We start from the raw sequence: 14,516 nt of genomic DNA on the forward strand, positions 1-14,516 counted from the left end.
ACCTTTTATTTTTAATGAAATCTTACCGAGCTGAGTTCTATAGCATTAGTTGCAACTCAAAACAATTTGTATAATGGATTTGTTTCACGATTGAAAAATAGGAATCAGCTTTCAAGGTTTGTTGCTTGCTAGTAATCCAAGGTAGCCGTTTGTTGCTTTCACCGTGATTTGGCTCTCTGTCATCCTTGTTTGGCTTTAATTCTTCTGTTATCTCAGCTGCTGGATAGGAGGTCAAGCATACTTTTATGGGAGGGTAATGGTTGTGCTGATGCCATGGCCAGACTGGGAGCTTCTCAAAGTGATCCAGTTGATTATCTGGGACACTTATTTGCGTACTATTCTACTTTGATCTTCCTTTCTATCCAATGCACCAAAAGAAGAAGATAAATAAAAAAAGGTTCCATGACATTGAAACAACAGTAGCGAAATGGAGGTAGCAACATGCAGGCATAATTAAGATCGAATTTTTAACGCTTCATCTCCAATTCAAGTGAATCATCCAAATAAACTTTTATTTTGATGGATTTGAACTTGGTCCCTTCTCTTTGGAGGAGAAAGTTGTTAATAACATTAATCCACACCCTGGTCGCAGATTATCTTGGATTTCGACATCCCCTGGAATTACGTTGGATCGTGGAATTAACCGCCAAAAGGGCACGGCGACATCAAGAGTCGCTGACTAGTTGAAGGGTTGGCATTGGAGTTCCTGATAAGAAGGCTTTGACGAGTGTGAGAGCTTGTTTGGGTTTATGCAGTGGCACTTCATGGCCTGCTCCTCTCACCACAACGAAGGTAAGTCCGGCATACTCTTGGGTCCATCCTCCCACCTGTTTGACAAAAAATGCTCCTTAATAAAAGTTTATTGGCAACTTGGAACAAAGTTCGTGAATGCCTCTTAGTTAACGAATTCTCTTGCATGGAATCCCATCAAGTGATTTACCTGTCCATCATCATACCAGGCACCCCAAGGTTTGACAGTAGGAAGTTTCAGAGCATCTATGCTGTAGCGGGTGGATGTAACTGGGATGACGGCATCTGTATCACCACTGTTGCAAAAGGAGGGGGGGAAATTACAACTAGGATTGACACAAAAAAATAAAATTGAACCAGTTTGTTGAACAGGTTAAAACAGTAGCAAGGAAAACAACTGTCAGCACCCTAAGTTGCCATTTTGTTGATCTAGTCATTTTGGCATGCCAAGGACGATAGCAAGAATATATCAGTTAGGAATTTGCTGAGAAATGCTTGAATATATTCTGTTTCATGATATCTCCTGACATGAAGGAGATCATATTGATCTTGTTTGGTCTGAGGTCCTCCAGATATTTCTGTATTAAGGATATGTTTGATAAACTTTTGAAGAGTGGGGTAAAGGATTTTTTAAGGGGAGGGAATGTTGGACTTCCACCTCTTACTTCTGGACTCGCAAATACTCTTGAACACTTCACCCTTGATGATATTTTACACCTGTAATACTTCATCACTAAATCTTACCCTCTTAACATTTCCCCTCTAAATTTTTAACCTTGCACAAAACACAATCTAAAAGGGAAATGCTAGCTACACATAGAACAACACTGCAGCAGTAAATATATAGAATGCTTTCACAGAGATGCCTGAACATCTAAAAGGGAAATGCTAGCTACACATAGAACAACACTGCAGCAGTAAATGTATAGAATGCTTTCACAGAGATACCTGAACACCCACAAATGAAGTCCTGAACGTATGAGCTCTTTATAAATGTCCAGCACTGTCCTAGGAGAATCCTTCCAGTTAATATTTACCACTTCACTGCAAAATAAATAGATGGAATGTTACTAGGGCATGCATTTAGGGTACTTCAATCAAGGTAGTCAAAGTACACAAAATGAGGGAGGGTGAAAGACAATATTAGATAACTCAGTCAAACATCATACAGGAGGTATAATTTACAATTGAAATTTTGATATTATGCAACCTAGAAATAAATAGTTCCAATTTATGCACTTGGTCAGAATGCCAAACTTTCCCAATTAAACAATTTTAATACAAATACTTTTTGTCAACTCTTGTGTGATCAAGCTGTTATGCTGTAAACCAACATCGAATCACAATAAGGATCTATTTATTTTTGGGCTCACATTAATCTACAACTAAACAGGGGTCCAGCTAACCATAACAAAAATGCACATCTGCCTCAGAAATATTACAATTACAATAAAACTAAAAAAGTTAATGCCTGTGAAATTTTGTAAACATGGAAAATACATGTACGCCATATGTTGATAGTTATCACAAACCTACAAAAATCAATGTTAGATGATGTGGGCATGTTGCTCCCCTAATATCTGTGCAAATAAGTAGGGGAATCCAATCCTTGGCCAGAAAAAAATGGCTCTGAAACCAATGTTCTTCCAAGTACAAGCTTAAGATGCCAAGATAAAATCAGAACTAATGCTTTTTCAAAAGTTAATTGAACAGATATACCTGCAGGTCTCCCATCTAGCTGGTGCAAACTCTGGTGAAACATGTAATGCCTTCTGAACTTCAGGTAGATTGAAATATACAGTCGAATGTGTCTCAGTACAGGGATCATACTTCTCACTGACACGACCAACCCTCTATCACAAGACAATAAATTTCATTTAAGCTGTGAGGAAATCATATAAAGGATTAGTTCGTAAAGGAGTCCTATTTAAAAATGGTCTCAAACTTTGATTTCCAATGAGTTTTGTTTACTCTTCATGTGGAAAGGGAAACCAGAATTAATGGAAGTTCTATGATAGATTAATTCAAATTTGAAAAAACAGAACAATATATCAGATACTCAAACCTAACCTGAATGTAAATGTTCCCCAGGTCCTTTAGAAAAGAATATATTTCAGATCCTCATGTTTGTGTTATTAATACATAAACCAAATGCAAAGGAATCTAAGACCAAGAAAATGAGTCCTGTACTTGCATTTATTAGATCAGATGGAGTAGGCATTTAGTTGACATGTAAAAGTTCATGGAGAAGTCGTGAAACAAGCATGCATTGTGAAATTTGAAGTAAGGACAGAGAAACAGTCGATTTAAACATTTTTAATCTGCCTCGGAATAAAAGCCAGGCAAAATAAGATAATCTAGTGTCAATAAAAAAAGACTAGCTAACGCAGGGAAAGTTTTGATATCTCATGGAATTGTAAATGCATCCATAGACTTGGTGAACTTCTCATTTCCTTGCAAAAATGCTAAAACACATCCTAAAAAAAGTCAAGGGATCGACAAAATGACATAAGATGCACACACTTTTGTAGCACATTCAATAAGTTTTAATACCAACAATATAGGTAAGCAACATCTCTAAGGAATGACAATCAACAAGCTAGATTAAATCTAGCACATTCATTGAAAGGTAAGCTTGTTATGTCCAAGGGCAAATAAATAAAAGTGTTCCCAGAGAATGCAGTATAGCTGAGGATCCAATGAAGTGGATATTATATACATACTGCAAAAACCTCCCCTGAAAGAGAAAAGAGTGGAGAAAAAATCAGAATCCCATGTTTGTGGATTCATCAACTATTCCCTGCCAAAAGCTCATTCATCAAATTTGTTGCACACTTAATTTGTAACAAGCTTCTTGGGGAAAATTAATCCCCCAAGTCTAGGCCCCACCCCTCCACTACAAACACCGCTGATATCAGCACCCGCATTCATCCACATGCACACTTGCACAAATATATAGAGAAGGGGATCAAAAACTTCTCATGAACCAAGGTCTTTGAAAAGAGCCCATTCCAACATTGCAAGAACTGGTTATCTGAGATCAGGAACCAGTAGACAGATTGATATTATCCATACAACGCATTTTAGATGACAAATCACAGGAAGAAGAAAAAAAGATATAGTTAGTAATCAGTTCATAAAGCAGGACTCACATGCTTTCTTTTAGGCAACAAATTAGACTGGCTAACATTAGCAGAGCAGGAAGGAGTGAAGATGCTGTATGGATCAATGTTTCCAAGTTCTTTGGCTGCAATGTCCTCCATCTTATCACAAGCGACTGAGCTATGGATAAATGATTCAAAATCACACAAAAGATTAAGTTTCTTGTATGTTTGGTCAGAAATCAAGCCAGCTGCCCACATAAATTGGAAAAGTCCCAAATGGTCATGATAATCATCAGTCAGTGCATTTCCAACCTGTACCAGACGTTAAACTTGCTCTTTTAATTATTTCAAATGGTGCAAAATGACCAAAAATCTTGGTTATTACATGAATAGTTGTTTGGATGTACCATATAACTCCTCAGATTAATTTTCTCATCCTTTGTCACTTGGTTGTACCGTACAATGGCTTGACTCAGCTGAGGAACATAATGCCCTGGAACACAAATTAAAAATTAGAACCGCAATTCAGCACATACAAGCATCACAAATCAGAAGAATAGCTAAGTTCATTTAATAAACACGTCATCTTGTCAAATAAAGAAAGTGAGAAGACAAAGCTACAACTGTTATTCCTAGTGCATTTTAACTTTTTTGTTTAACCGATAACTTTCCACAAGGTGAATATCTTAGGCCACCAAAACAAATTGCAAATCAACAGATTTGTGAGTTCAAGAGGTCTACCTAAAAGCCATTCCAAAGAAGGTGGTAAAACTCAAGTAAGGCATCTGTACTCTGTAGTTCCTCTACATAGTAGCACAGTGCAGGTTGGTTGACAACATTCAAATAAAATTAGTCTGGCAACGACTGAAAAGATTCTCTTTCATCTACTATGGCCCCTCCGAGTTTTAATTACAGTGACCAGAAACCTCACCCTTAACTTTAAGGCTATGCCATCCTAAGGTGGCTTCTAAATGGAAAGCATTCTATGCTTGTTACTCATCAAATACTTCTATTCAGAAACTTTTCCGGACAAATACTGACGAAAACTTTAGCCAAGAACAGAAGGTAAAGAAAAAGGGCCCACATATCAGGTGGCTAGAAAAATGAAGCTAGGGTAAACAGTTCATTCCATCTATGTCATCCATCAAAAACTGAAGTTCGGTACAAAATTTAAAAAGAAAAGGAAATTGAAATCAAACACTACCTGCATAGCTCTCCCCTGTAATGTAGAAGTCCCTTCCTTTGTATTGGGGGAAGCGTTCAAACCAATTCAGCAAGAAAGCTAGTGAGTCCGCAGCTGCAGATTGAAGTGTGGAAAGGTGTAAATACACAAGCTAGTAACAACGAGAAGAGCCCCAACAAAGAAGTATGAGACAAGAATGGTTGAACTAGTACCGGTCTTTTTATCACCATTGTTCAACAGATCAGAAGAAGTGTTTGAATATGAATATCCAACTCCAGCCGGGGAATCAAGAAACAGAATATTGGCCACTGCAAATTGGTATAAGTACTTAAACAAGATTGAATCGATGTAATTATAAGAAATTATTGCGGTTTCGCATTCTTGAAATCTAAAGCAAGATATCGTGCAATTACTCCCAGGTGATCAACAGTAGTAAATAAGTTGCAACATCCATTTTTAGATATTATTATGATCCTAATAGCCATCACATTATCAGTTGTAGGAAATAAACATATGTTAGAGGTAAAATGAGGCACAAAAATGTCGGGGGGTCTCCAAGGATAGGTATGCGGGTAGCTTAAAAAGCAGCTGATAGAATTCAATATGTGTTTCGAAATACAAATATGATGATATAGTTCAGATTTTAAGCAAAAATAACTAATTGAATGATGAGTCAATGATGCAATAATTCTAATTTTTCAGTGACAGCACATGGTTCCACGGCTCATGGATTCATCCAACTGATTGTTCATTAATTGTTCTTTATAGCAATAAGCTTTACAACAATTGCTTTGACGGGCAACTCTAGTATATAATTTTATTTTATTTTTTTAATAATTAAATAATTGTATTACCTTGATTCCAAGAATAAGGATTCAAGTAAAGGGTCTTTCCATCTGGCTTAATATGAAATGGTCCTATTTCCTCTGCCATTCCATAAGCAATGGAGGAACATCCAGGTCCTGCAAGAACAAATCTCCAGTAAGAAACCAATTCAAGAAATTGTATTCTATTAGAGATTATCAATTAATGAACAAACTATCAACTTTCAATGGCCCGAAAACAAAGAAAGATTAATCTAAGGAAAAAAAAACTCAGTCAAATATCTAATTCAGAAAACAAAGATGGGAGAATATCAAAAAGTAGGGGCTAATACAGTAACAATCATAGGTGACAAAGAATATAATCGGTTGTATATCTAAAGTCAAAGTTGGATTTTTAAACAATTAAGCCACACAACTAATGAATCAGCAAAAGCAAGAGAATATTAACAACTTAGATGCAAAATCAAGACTAACTAGAGTGATATGATAACCACACATGAAGCGAACCAAATAATAAAAGGAAAGGAAAAGGTGTGACACCTCCATTAAGCCGAAGAAGAAGAGGCTTGGATTGAGGATCCTCGACAGCTTCAACAAACCAGTAAAAAAGAGCCCTCCCATATTTTTCGTTGACAGTGACATAGCCAGAGTAGTGAGCAAAATTTACATCGAAGTTCTGGCCAGGCAACTTCAGGACCCTGTCTAGATGTTGCTGGGCAACTGGGTCTCGTAAAGACGAAGCAAAGACACCCAAATAGAGATTGACGAAAATGATGAGAGTAGTTGCTATAGAGAATTCAAAAGAACCAAATGGAAATCTGGGATCGGGCATTTCTTGCTTGGAAAGAAGAACTACCTCCTGCACTGGTTGATGGTATACAAGGAAGAATTAGCAAGCTGGGATGGGTCAATGATGGGTATAGGGGGCCTGGCCCGCCCGTTCTGACACCAGCGCGAGGGAATGCTTGCGCTCGCTTTCTTTTTATTCTTTTTCTCAGAAAGAAATGGTAGGCAGGTACGATGGATGTTTTTATTGCGTTGGTGTGCATTAAACAATCATGTCCTTCTGTTTTCCTCTTTGGAAAGTTGCAATATCAAGGATATTGCCGCCATAGTTGACGAAGCAAAAAGGTGACCCAAGGATATTGTTACCCTCGGCACCATAAATAGATAAATTCAATTAAGTTGAATTCAGCTAAGTTAACATTCGTTAAGAATACAGCATGGAGATGTTGATTATTAAAAAAAAAAATATACAAATTAGTGAAAGTGTTTGTGACAGCGAAACTGGGATTTTCCTTTTCTTTTTAATTTGCGAGTGAAACCAGATGAAGATACGAGTAAGAGTTTAACAAATAAAATCAATCAAGATGAGAAAGTCCATATCCTCCAATTTTATACTTTAACTGCAAAAAAAATTGAGTTAGATTTACAATTTTCATCAATATAATCTTCTTATAGAACATTCATTCTGTATCAAAACAAGAACAGGATTGAATAAATAATTTTTTTATATAATTTAATATTGTTTTTTAACATATTTATTACACTCTTTCTCTATAATAATACTAACTTCGGCATTCAATTCTTCATATGAAGAAGAAGTTACCCAGTAAAACCAAGATGACGAGCAAAGATTCGATCAAATAGTTGATCGGAATCTAAAGGGAGATCCAAGAGCTTTTCTATGATATCCTAGTCACTAGGACATCAGCCACCAAGATTATATCATTATCTTCAATGAAATTTTGCAGGAAATCCCTCTCCTCCAATAAGGGTAGCACAGGAGGAACTTCAAAGTAAATCCTTTAATTTTTTTTTAATTTTTTTTTGTATTTAGATTGCTTCAATGTTTAAATATCAAAAATAAATTTTAAAAAATAAAAAATATTATTTTAGTATAGTTTTAAATCAATAATATTTAAAAAACAATCTTTATTATAATAATAAACAGGATGGAGTTATCTTTGTTTGAAAAATTGTTTGAAACTGTACAAATGGAGAATTTTAAAAAACAATTATTATTATAATAATAAACGGGCTCATTCATTTATGCTAAGAAAAACAACAAAGACGGAAAATTAAGAAAATTAGTTAATGGAGTTATATTTGTTCAGATTGTGCAAGTGCAGAATTGAAGATGAACTTAAGGACAACTTGCGTATGGAAAATCTACTTTGAGCGACGAAAATCTTCAAGGTCAAAACGAAAGAGAGGTTTTAACACACAAATCCATCGAACCTTGAGAAAAATGAGAGGATTTCACTCTATGACGCCATACTTCTTCAGAATTTCTTGCCTCCAAAAAATAATTTTAATATCAACATATCAAACAATTTAAAATAATAAAAAAATTAATTTTAAATAAAAAATTAAAGTTTAGAAACTATAATTTTAATTAGCATTTTAAGCTGCAAATATTTATAATAAATTCCTTGAGATGTTAGAGATAATTAAATTTGATTAATATATATATATATAAAGAGATAAAAACATGTTTTTGTTAAAATAAACTTTCTTTATTCTTTTTGGCACTTTTTGGCAGAAAAACAAAAAGATAAATAAAAATAAAAAATTTTAAAAATAAATTTTTTTCTTAAAAAAAAAAATTCAACAAACTTTGAACGGGTAAACACCTTTTATTTTTAATGAAATCTTACGAGCTGAGTTCTATAGCATTAGCTGCAACTCATAGCAATTTGTATAATGGATCTGTTTCACGATTGAAAAATAGGAATCAGCTTTCAAGGTTTGTTGCTTGCTAGTAATCCAAGGTAGCCGTTTGTTGCTTTCACCGTGATTTGGCTCTCTGTCATCCTTGTTTGGCTTTAATTCTTCTGTTATCTCAGCTGCTGGATAGGAGGTCAAGCATACTTTTATGGGAGGGTAATGGTTGTGCTGACGCCATGGCCAGATTGGGAGCTTCTCAGAGTGACCCGGTTGATTATCTGGGACACGTATTTGCATACTATTCTACTTTGATCTTCCTTTCTATCCAATGCACCAAAAGAAGAAGATAAATAAAAAAAGGTTCCATGACATTGAAACAACAGTAGCGAAATGGAGGTAGCAACATGCAGGCATAATTAAGATCGAATTTTTAACGCTTCATCTCCAATTCAAGTGAATCATCCAAATAAACTTTTATTTTGATGGATTTGAACTTGGTCCCTTCTCTTTGGAGGAGAAAGTTGTTAATAACATTAATCCACACCCTGGTCGCAGATTATCTTGGATTTCGACATCCCCTGGAATTACGTTGGATCGTGGAATTAACCGCCAAAAGGGCACGGCGACATCAAGAGTCGCTGACTAGTTGAAGGGTTGGCATTGGAGTTCCTGATAAGAAGGCTTTGACGAGTGTGAGAGCTTGTTTGGGTTTATGCAGTGGCACTTCATGGCCTGCTCCTCTCACCACAACGAAGGTAAGTCCGGCATACTCTTGGGTCCATCCTCCCACCTGTTTGACAAAAAATGCTCCTTAATAAAAGTTTATTGGCAACTTGGAACAAAGTTCGTGAATGCCTCTTAGTTAACGAATTCTCTTGCATGGAATCCCATCAAGTGATTTACCTGTCCATCATCATACCAGGCACCCCAAGGTTTGACAGTAGGAAGTTTCAGAGCATCTATGCTGTAGCGGGTGGATGTAACTGGGATGACGGCATCTGTATCACCACTGTTGCAAAAGGAGGGGGGGAAATTACAACTAGGATTGACACAAAAAAATAAAATTGAACCAGTTTGTTGAACAGGTTAAAACAGTAGCAAGGAAAACAACTGTCAGCACCCTAAGTTGCCATTTTGTTGATCTAGTCATTTTGGCATGCCAAGGACGATAGCAAGAATATATCAGTTAGGAATTTGCTGAGAAATGCTTGAATATATTCTGTTTCATGATATCTCCTGACATGAAGGAGATCATATTGATCTTGTTTGGTCTGAGGTCCTCCAGATATTTCTGTATTAAGGATATGTTTGATAAACTTTTGAAGAGTGGGGTAAAGGATTTTTTAAGGGGAGGGAATGTTGGACTTCCACCTCTTACTTCTGGACTCGCAAATACTCTTGAACACTTCACCCTTGATGATATTTTACACCTGTAATACTTCATCACTAAATCTTACCCTCTTAACATTTCCCCTCTAAATTTTTAACCTTGCACAAAACACAATCTAAAAGGGAAATGCTAGCTACACATAGAACAACACTGCAGCAGTAAATATATAGAATGCTTTCACAGAGATGCCTGAACATCTAAAAGGGAAATGCTAGCTACACATAGAACAACACTGCAGCAGTAAATGTATAGAATGCTTTCACAGAGATACCTGAACACCCACAAATGAAGTCCTGAACGTATGAGCTCTTTATAAATGTCCAGCACTGTCCTAGGAGAATCCTTCCAGTTAATATTTACCACTTCACTGCAAAATAAATAGATGGAATGTTACTAGGGCATGCATTTAGGGTACTTCAATCAAGGTAGTCAAAGTACACAAAATGAGGGAGGGTGAAAGACAATATTAGATAACTCAGTCAAACATCATACAGGAGGTATAATTTACAATTGAAATTTTGATATTATGCAACCTAGAAATAAATAGTTCCAATTTATGCACTTGGTCAGAATGCCAAACTTTCCCAATTAAACAATTTTAATACAAATACTTTTTGTCAACTCTTGTGTGATCAAGCTGTTATGCTGTAAACCAACATCGAATCACAATAAGGATCTATTTATTTTTGGGCTCACATTAATCTACAACTAAACAGGGGTCCAGCTAACCATAACAAAAATGCACATCTGCCTCAGAAATATTACAATTACAATAAAACTAAAAAAGTTAATGCCTGTGAAATTTTGTAAACATGGAAAATACATGTACGCCATATGTTGATAGTTATCACAAACCTACAAAAATCAATGTTAGATGATGTGGGCATGTTGCTCCCCTAATATCTGTGCAAATAAGTAGGGGAATCCAATCCTTGGCCAGAAAATAATGGCTCTGAAACCAATGTTCTTCCAAGTACAAGCTTAAGATGCCAAGATAAAATCAGAACTAATGCTTTTTCAAAAGTTAATTGAACAGATATACCTGCAGGTCTCCCATCTAGCTGGTGCAAACTCTGGTGAAACATGTAATGCCTTCTGAACTTCAGGTAGATTGAAATATACAGTCGAATGTGTCTCAGTACAGGGATCATACTTCTCACTGACACGACCAACCCTCTATCACAAGACAATAAATTTCATTTAAGCTGTGAGGAAATCATATAAAGGATTAGTTCGTAAAGGAGTCCTATTTAAAAATGGTCTCAAACTTTGATTTCCAATGAGTTTTGTTTACTCTTCATGTGGAAAGGGAAACCAGAATTAATGGAAGTTCTATGATAGATTAATTCAAATTTGAAAAAACAGAACAATATATCAGATACTCAAACCTAACCTGAATGTAAATGTTCCCCAGGTCCTTTAGAAAAGAATATATTTCAGATCCTCATGTTTGTGTTATTAATACATAAACCAAATGCAAAGGAATCTAAGACCAAGAAAATGAGTCCTGTACTTGCATTTATTAGATCAGATGGAGTAGGCATTTAGTTGACATGTAAAAGTTCATGGAGAAGTCGTGAAACAAGCATGCATTGTGAAATTTGAAGTAAGGACAGAGAAACAGTCGATTTAAACATTTTTAATCTGCCTCGGAATAAAAGCCAGGCAAAATAAGATAATCTAGTGAAAATAAAAAAAGACTAGCTAACGCAGGGAAAGTTTTGATATCTCATGGAATTGTAAATGCATCCATAGACTTGGTGAACTTCTCATTTCCTTGCAAAAATGCTAAAACACATCCTAAAAAAAGTCAAGGGATCGACAAAATGACATAAGATGCACACACTTTTGTAGCACATTCAATAAGTTTTAATACCAACAATATAGGTAAGCAACATCTCTAAGGAATGACAATCAACAAGCTAGATTAAATCTAGCACATTCATTGAAAGGTAAGCTTGTTATGTCCAAGGGCAAATAAATAAAAGTGTTCCCAGAGAATGCAGTATAGCTGAGGATCCAATGAAGTGGATATTATATACATACTGCAAAAACCTCCCCTGAAAGAGAAAAGAGTGGAGAAAAAATCAGAATCCCATGTTTGTGGATTCATCAACTATTCCCTGCCAAAAGCTCATTCATCAAATTTGTTGCACACTTAATTTGTAACAAGCTTCTTGGGGAAAATTAATCCCCCAAGTCTAGGCCCCACCCCTCCACTACAAACACCGCTGATATCAGCACCCGCATTCATCCACATGCACACTTGCACAAATATATAGAGAAGGGGATCAAAAACTTCTCATGAACCAAGGTCTTTGAAAAGAGCCCATTCCAACATTGCAAGAACTGGTTATCTGAGATCAGGAACCAGTAGACAGATTGATATTATCCATACAACGCATTTTAGATGACAAATCACAGGAAGAAGAAAAAAAGATATAGTTAGTAATCAGTTCATAAAGCAGGACTCACATGCTTTCTTTTAGGCAACAAATTAGACTGGCTAACATTAGCAGAGCAGGAAGGAGTGAAGATGCTGTATGGATCAATGTTTCCAAGTTCTTTGGCTGCAATGTCCTCCATCTTATCACAAGCGACTGAGCTATGGATAAATGATTCAAAATCACACAAAAGATTAAGTTTCTTGTATGTTTGGTCAGAAATCAAGCCAGCTGCCCACATAAATTGGAAAAGTCCCAAATGGTCATGATAATCATCAGTCAGTGCATTTCCAACCTGTACCAGACGTTAAACTTGCTCTTTTAATTATTTCAAATGGTGCAAAATGACCAAAAATCTTGGTTATTACATGAATAGTTGTTTGGATGTACCATATAACTCCTCAGATTAATTTTCTCATCCTTTGTCACTTGGTTGTACCGTACAATGGCTTGACTCAGCTGAGGAACATAATGCCCTGGAACACAAATTAAAAATTAGAACCGCAATTCAGCACATACAAGCATCACAAATCAGAAGAATAGCTAAGTTCATTTAATAAACACGTCATCTTGTCAAATAAAGAAAGTGAGAAGACAAAGCTACAACTGTTATTCCTAGTGCATTTTAACTTTTTTGTTTAACCGATAACTTTCCACAAGGTGAATATCTTAGGCCACCAAAACAAATTGCAAATCAACAGATTTGTGAGTTCAAGAGGTCTACCTAAAAGCCATTCCAAAGAAGGTGGTAAAACTCAAGTAAGGCATCTGTACTCTGTAGTTCCTCTACATAGTAGCACAGTGCAGGTTGGTTGACAACATTCAAATAAAATTAGTCTGGCAACGACTGAAAAGATTCTCTTTCATCTACTATGGCCCCTCCGAGTTTTAATTACAGTGACCAGAAACCTCACCCTTAACTTTAAGGCTATGCCATCCCAAGGTGGCTTCTAAATGGAAAGCATTCTATGCTTGTTACTCATCAAATACTTCTATTCAGAAACTTTTCCGGACAAATACTGACGAAAACTTTAGCCAAGAACAGAAGGTAAAGAAAAAGGGCCCACATATCAGGTGGCTAGAAAAATGAAGCTAGGGTAAACAGTTCATTCCATCTATGTCATCCATCAAAAACTGAAGTTCGGTACAAAATTTAAAAAGAAAAGGAAATTGAAATCAAACACTACCTGCATAGCTCTCCCCTGTAATGTAGAAGTCCCTTCCTTTGTATTGGGGGAAGCGTTCAAACCAATTCAGCAAGAAAGCTAGTGAGTCCGCAGCTGCAGATTGAAGTGTGGAAAGGTGTAAATACACAAGCTAGTAACAACGAGAAGAGCCCCAACAAAGAAGTATGAGACAAGAATGGTTGAACTAGTACCGGTCTTTTTATCACCATTGTTCAACAGATCAGAAGAAGTGTTTGAATATGAATATCCAACTCCAGCCGGGGAATCAAGAAACAAAATATTGGCCACTGCAAATTGGTATAAGTACTTAAACAAGATTGAATCGATGTAATTATAAGAAATTATTGCGGTTTCGCATTCTTGAAATCTAAAGCAAGATATCGTGCAATTACTCCCAGGTGATCAACAGTAGTAAATAAGTTGCAACATCCATTTTTAGATATTATTATGATCCTAATAGCCATCACATTATCAGTTGTAGGAAATAAACATATGTTAGAGGTAAAATGAGGCACAAAAATGTCGGGGGGTCTCCAAGGATAGGTATGCGGGTAGCTTAAAAAGCAGCTGATAGAATTCAATATGTGTTTCGAAATACAAATATGATGATATAGTTCAGATTTTAAGCAAAAATAACTAATTGAATGATGAGTCAATGATGCAATAATTCTAATTTTTCAGTGACAGCACATGGTTCCACGGCTCATGGATTCATCCAACTGATTGTTCATTAATTGTTCTTTATAGCAATAAGCTTTACAACAATTGCTTTGACGGGCAACTCTAGTATATAATTTTATTTTATTTTTTTAATAATTAAATAATTGTATTACCTTGATTCCAAGAATAAGGATTCAAGTAAAGGGTCTTTCCATCTGGCTTAATATGAAATGGTCCTATTTCCTCTGCCATTCCATAAGCAATGGAGGAACATCCAGGTCCTGCAAGAACAAATCTCCAGTAA

At 35.9% G+C, this 14,516-nt stretch overlaps 2 protein-coding genes across 3 annotated transcripts; both read right to left on the bottom strand.

The window, feature by feature from the left end:
• Positions 1-387: 387 nt before the first annotated feature.
• On the bottom strand, positions 388-7,030 carry LOC105121213 (serine carboxypeptidase II-2-like). Of its 2 annotated transcripts, XM_011019769.1 has the most exons (10): positions 6,402-7,018; positions 5,892-5,999; positions 5,250-5,345; positions 5,059-5,151; positions 4,262-4,347; positions 3,903-4,166; positions 2,470-2,603; positions 1,699-1,794; positions 941-1,046; positions 388-827 (listed from the first exon to the last, which is right to left on the bottom strand). In XM_011019769.1, exons 1-10 carry the CDS (start codon positions 6,691-6,693, stop codon positions 666-668), a joined length of 1,437 nt encoding a protein of 478 aa, XP_011018071.1. In that variant the 5' UTR covers positions 6,694-7,018; the 3' UTR covers positions 388-665. The 2 variants fall into 2 exon arrangements, with proteins under 2 accessions (XP_011018071.1, XP_011018072.1); XM_011019770.1 differs by lacking the exons at positions 388-827; positions 941-1,046 and adding an exon at positions 1,542-1,563 and having other exon boundaries at positions 1,642-1,794; positions 6,402-7,030.
• Positions 7,031-8,881: 1,851 nt separating this feature from the next.
• Positions 8,882-14,516, bottom strand: LOC105121214 (serine carboxypeptidase II-2-like). The gene is made up of 9 exons (XM_011019771.1): positions 14,386-14,516; positions 13,744-13,839; positions 13,553-13,645; positions 12,756-12,841; positions 12,397-12,660; positions 10,964-11,097; positions 10,193-10,288; positions 9,435-9,540; positions 8,882-9,321 (listed from the first exon to the last, which is right to left on the bottom strand). The coding sequence occupies exons 1-9, from the start codon at positions 14,462-14,464 to the stop codon at positions 9,160-9,162; spliced, it is 1,116 nt and encodes a 371-aa protein (XP_011018073.1). The 5' UTR covers positions 14,465-14,516; the 3' UTR covers positions 8,882-9,159.

Source organism: Populus euphratica, unplaced genomic scaffold (assembly GCF_000495115.2).
Source record: "Populus euphratica unplaced genomic scaffold, PopEup_1.0 scaffold31.1, whole genome shotgun sequence".
In the NCBI taxonomy this organism is placed as follows: Eukaryota; Viridiplantae; Streptophyta; class Magnoliopsida; order Malpighiales; family Salicaceae; genus Populus; species Populus euphratica.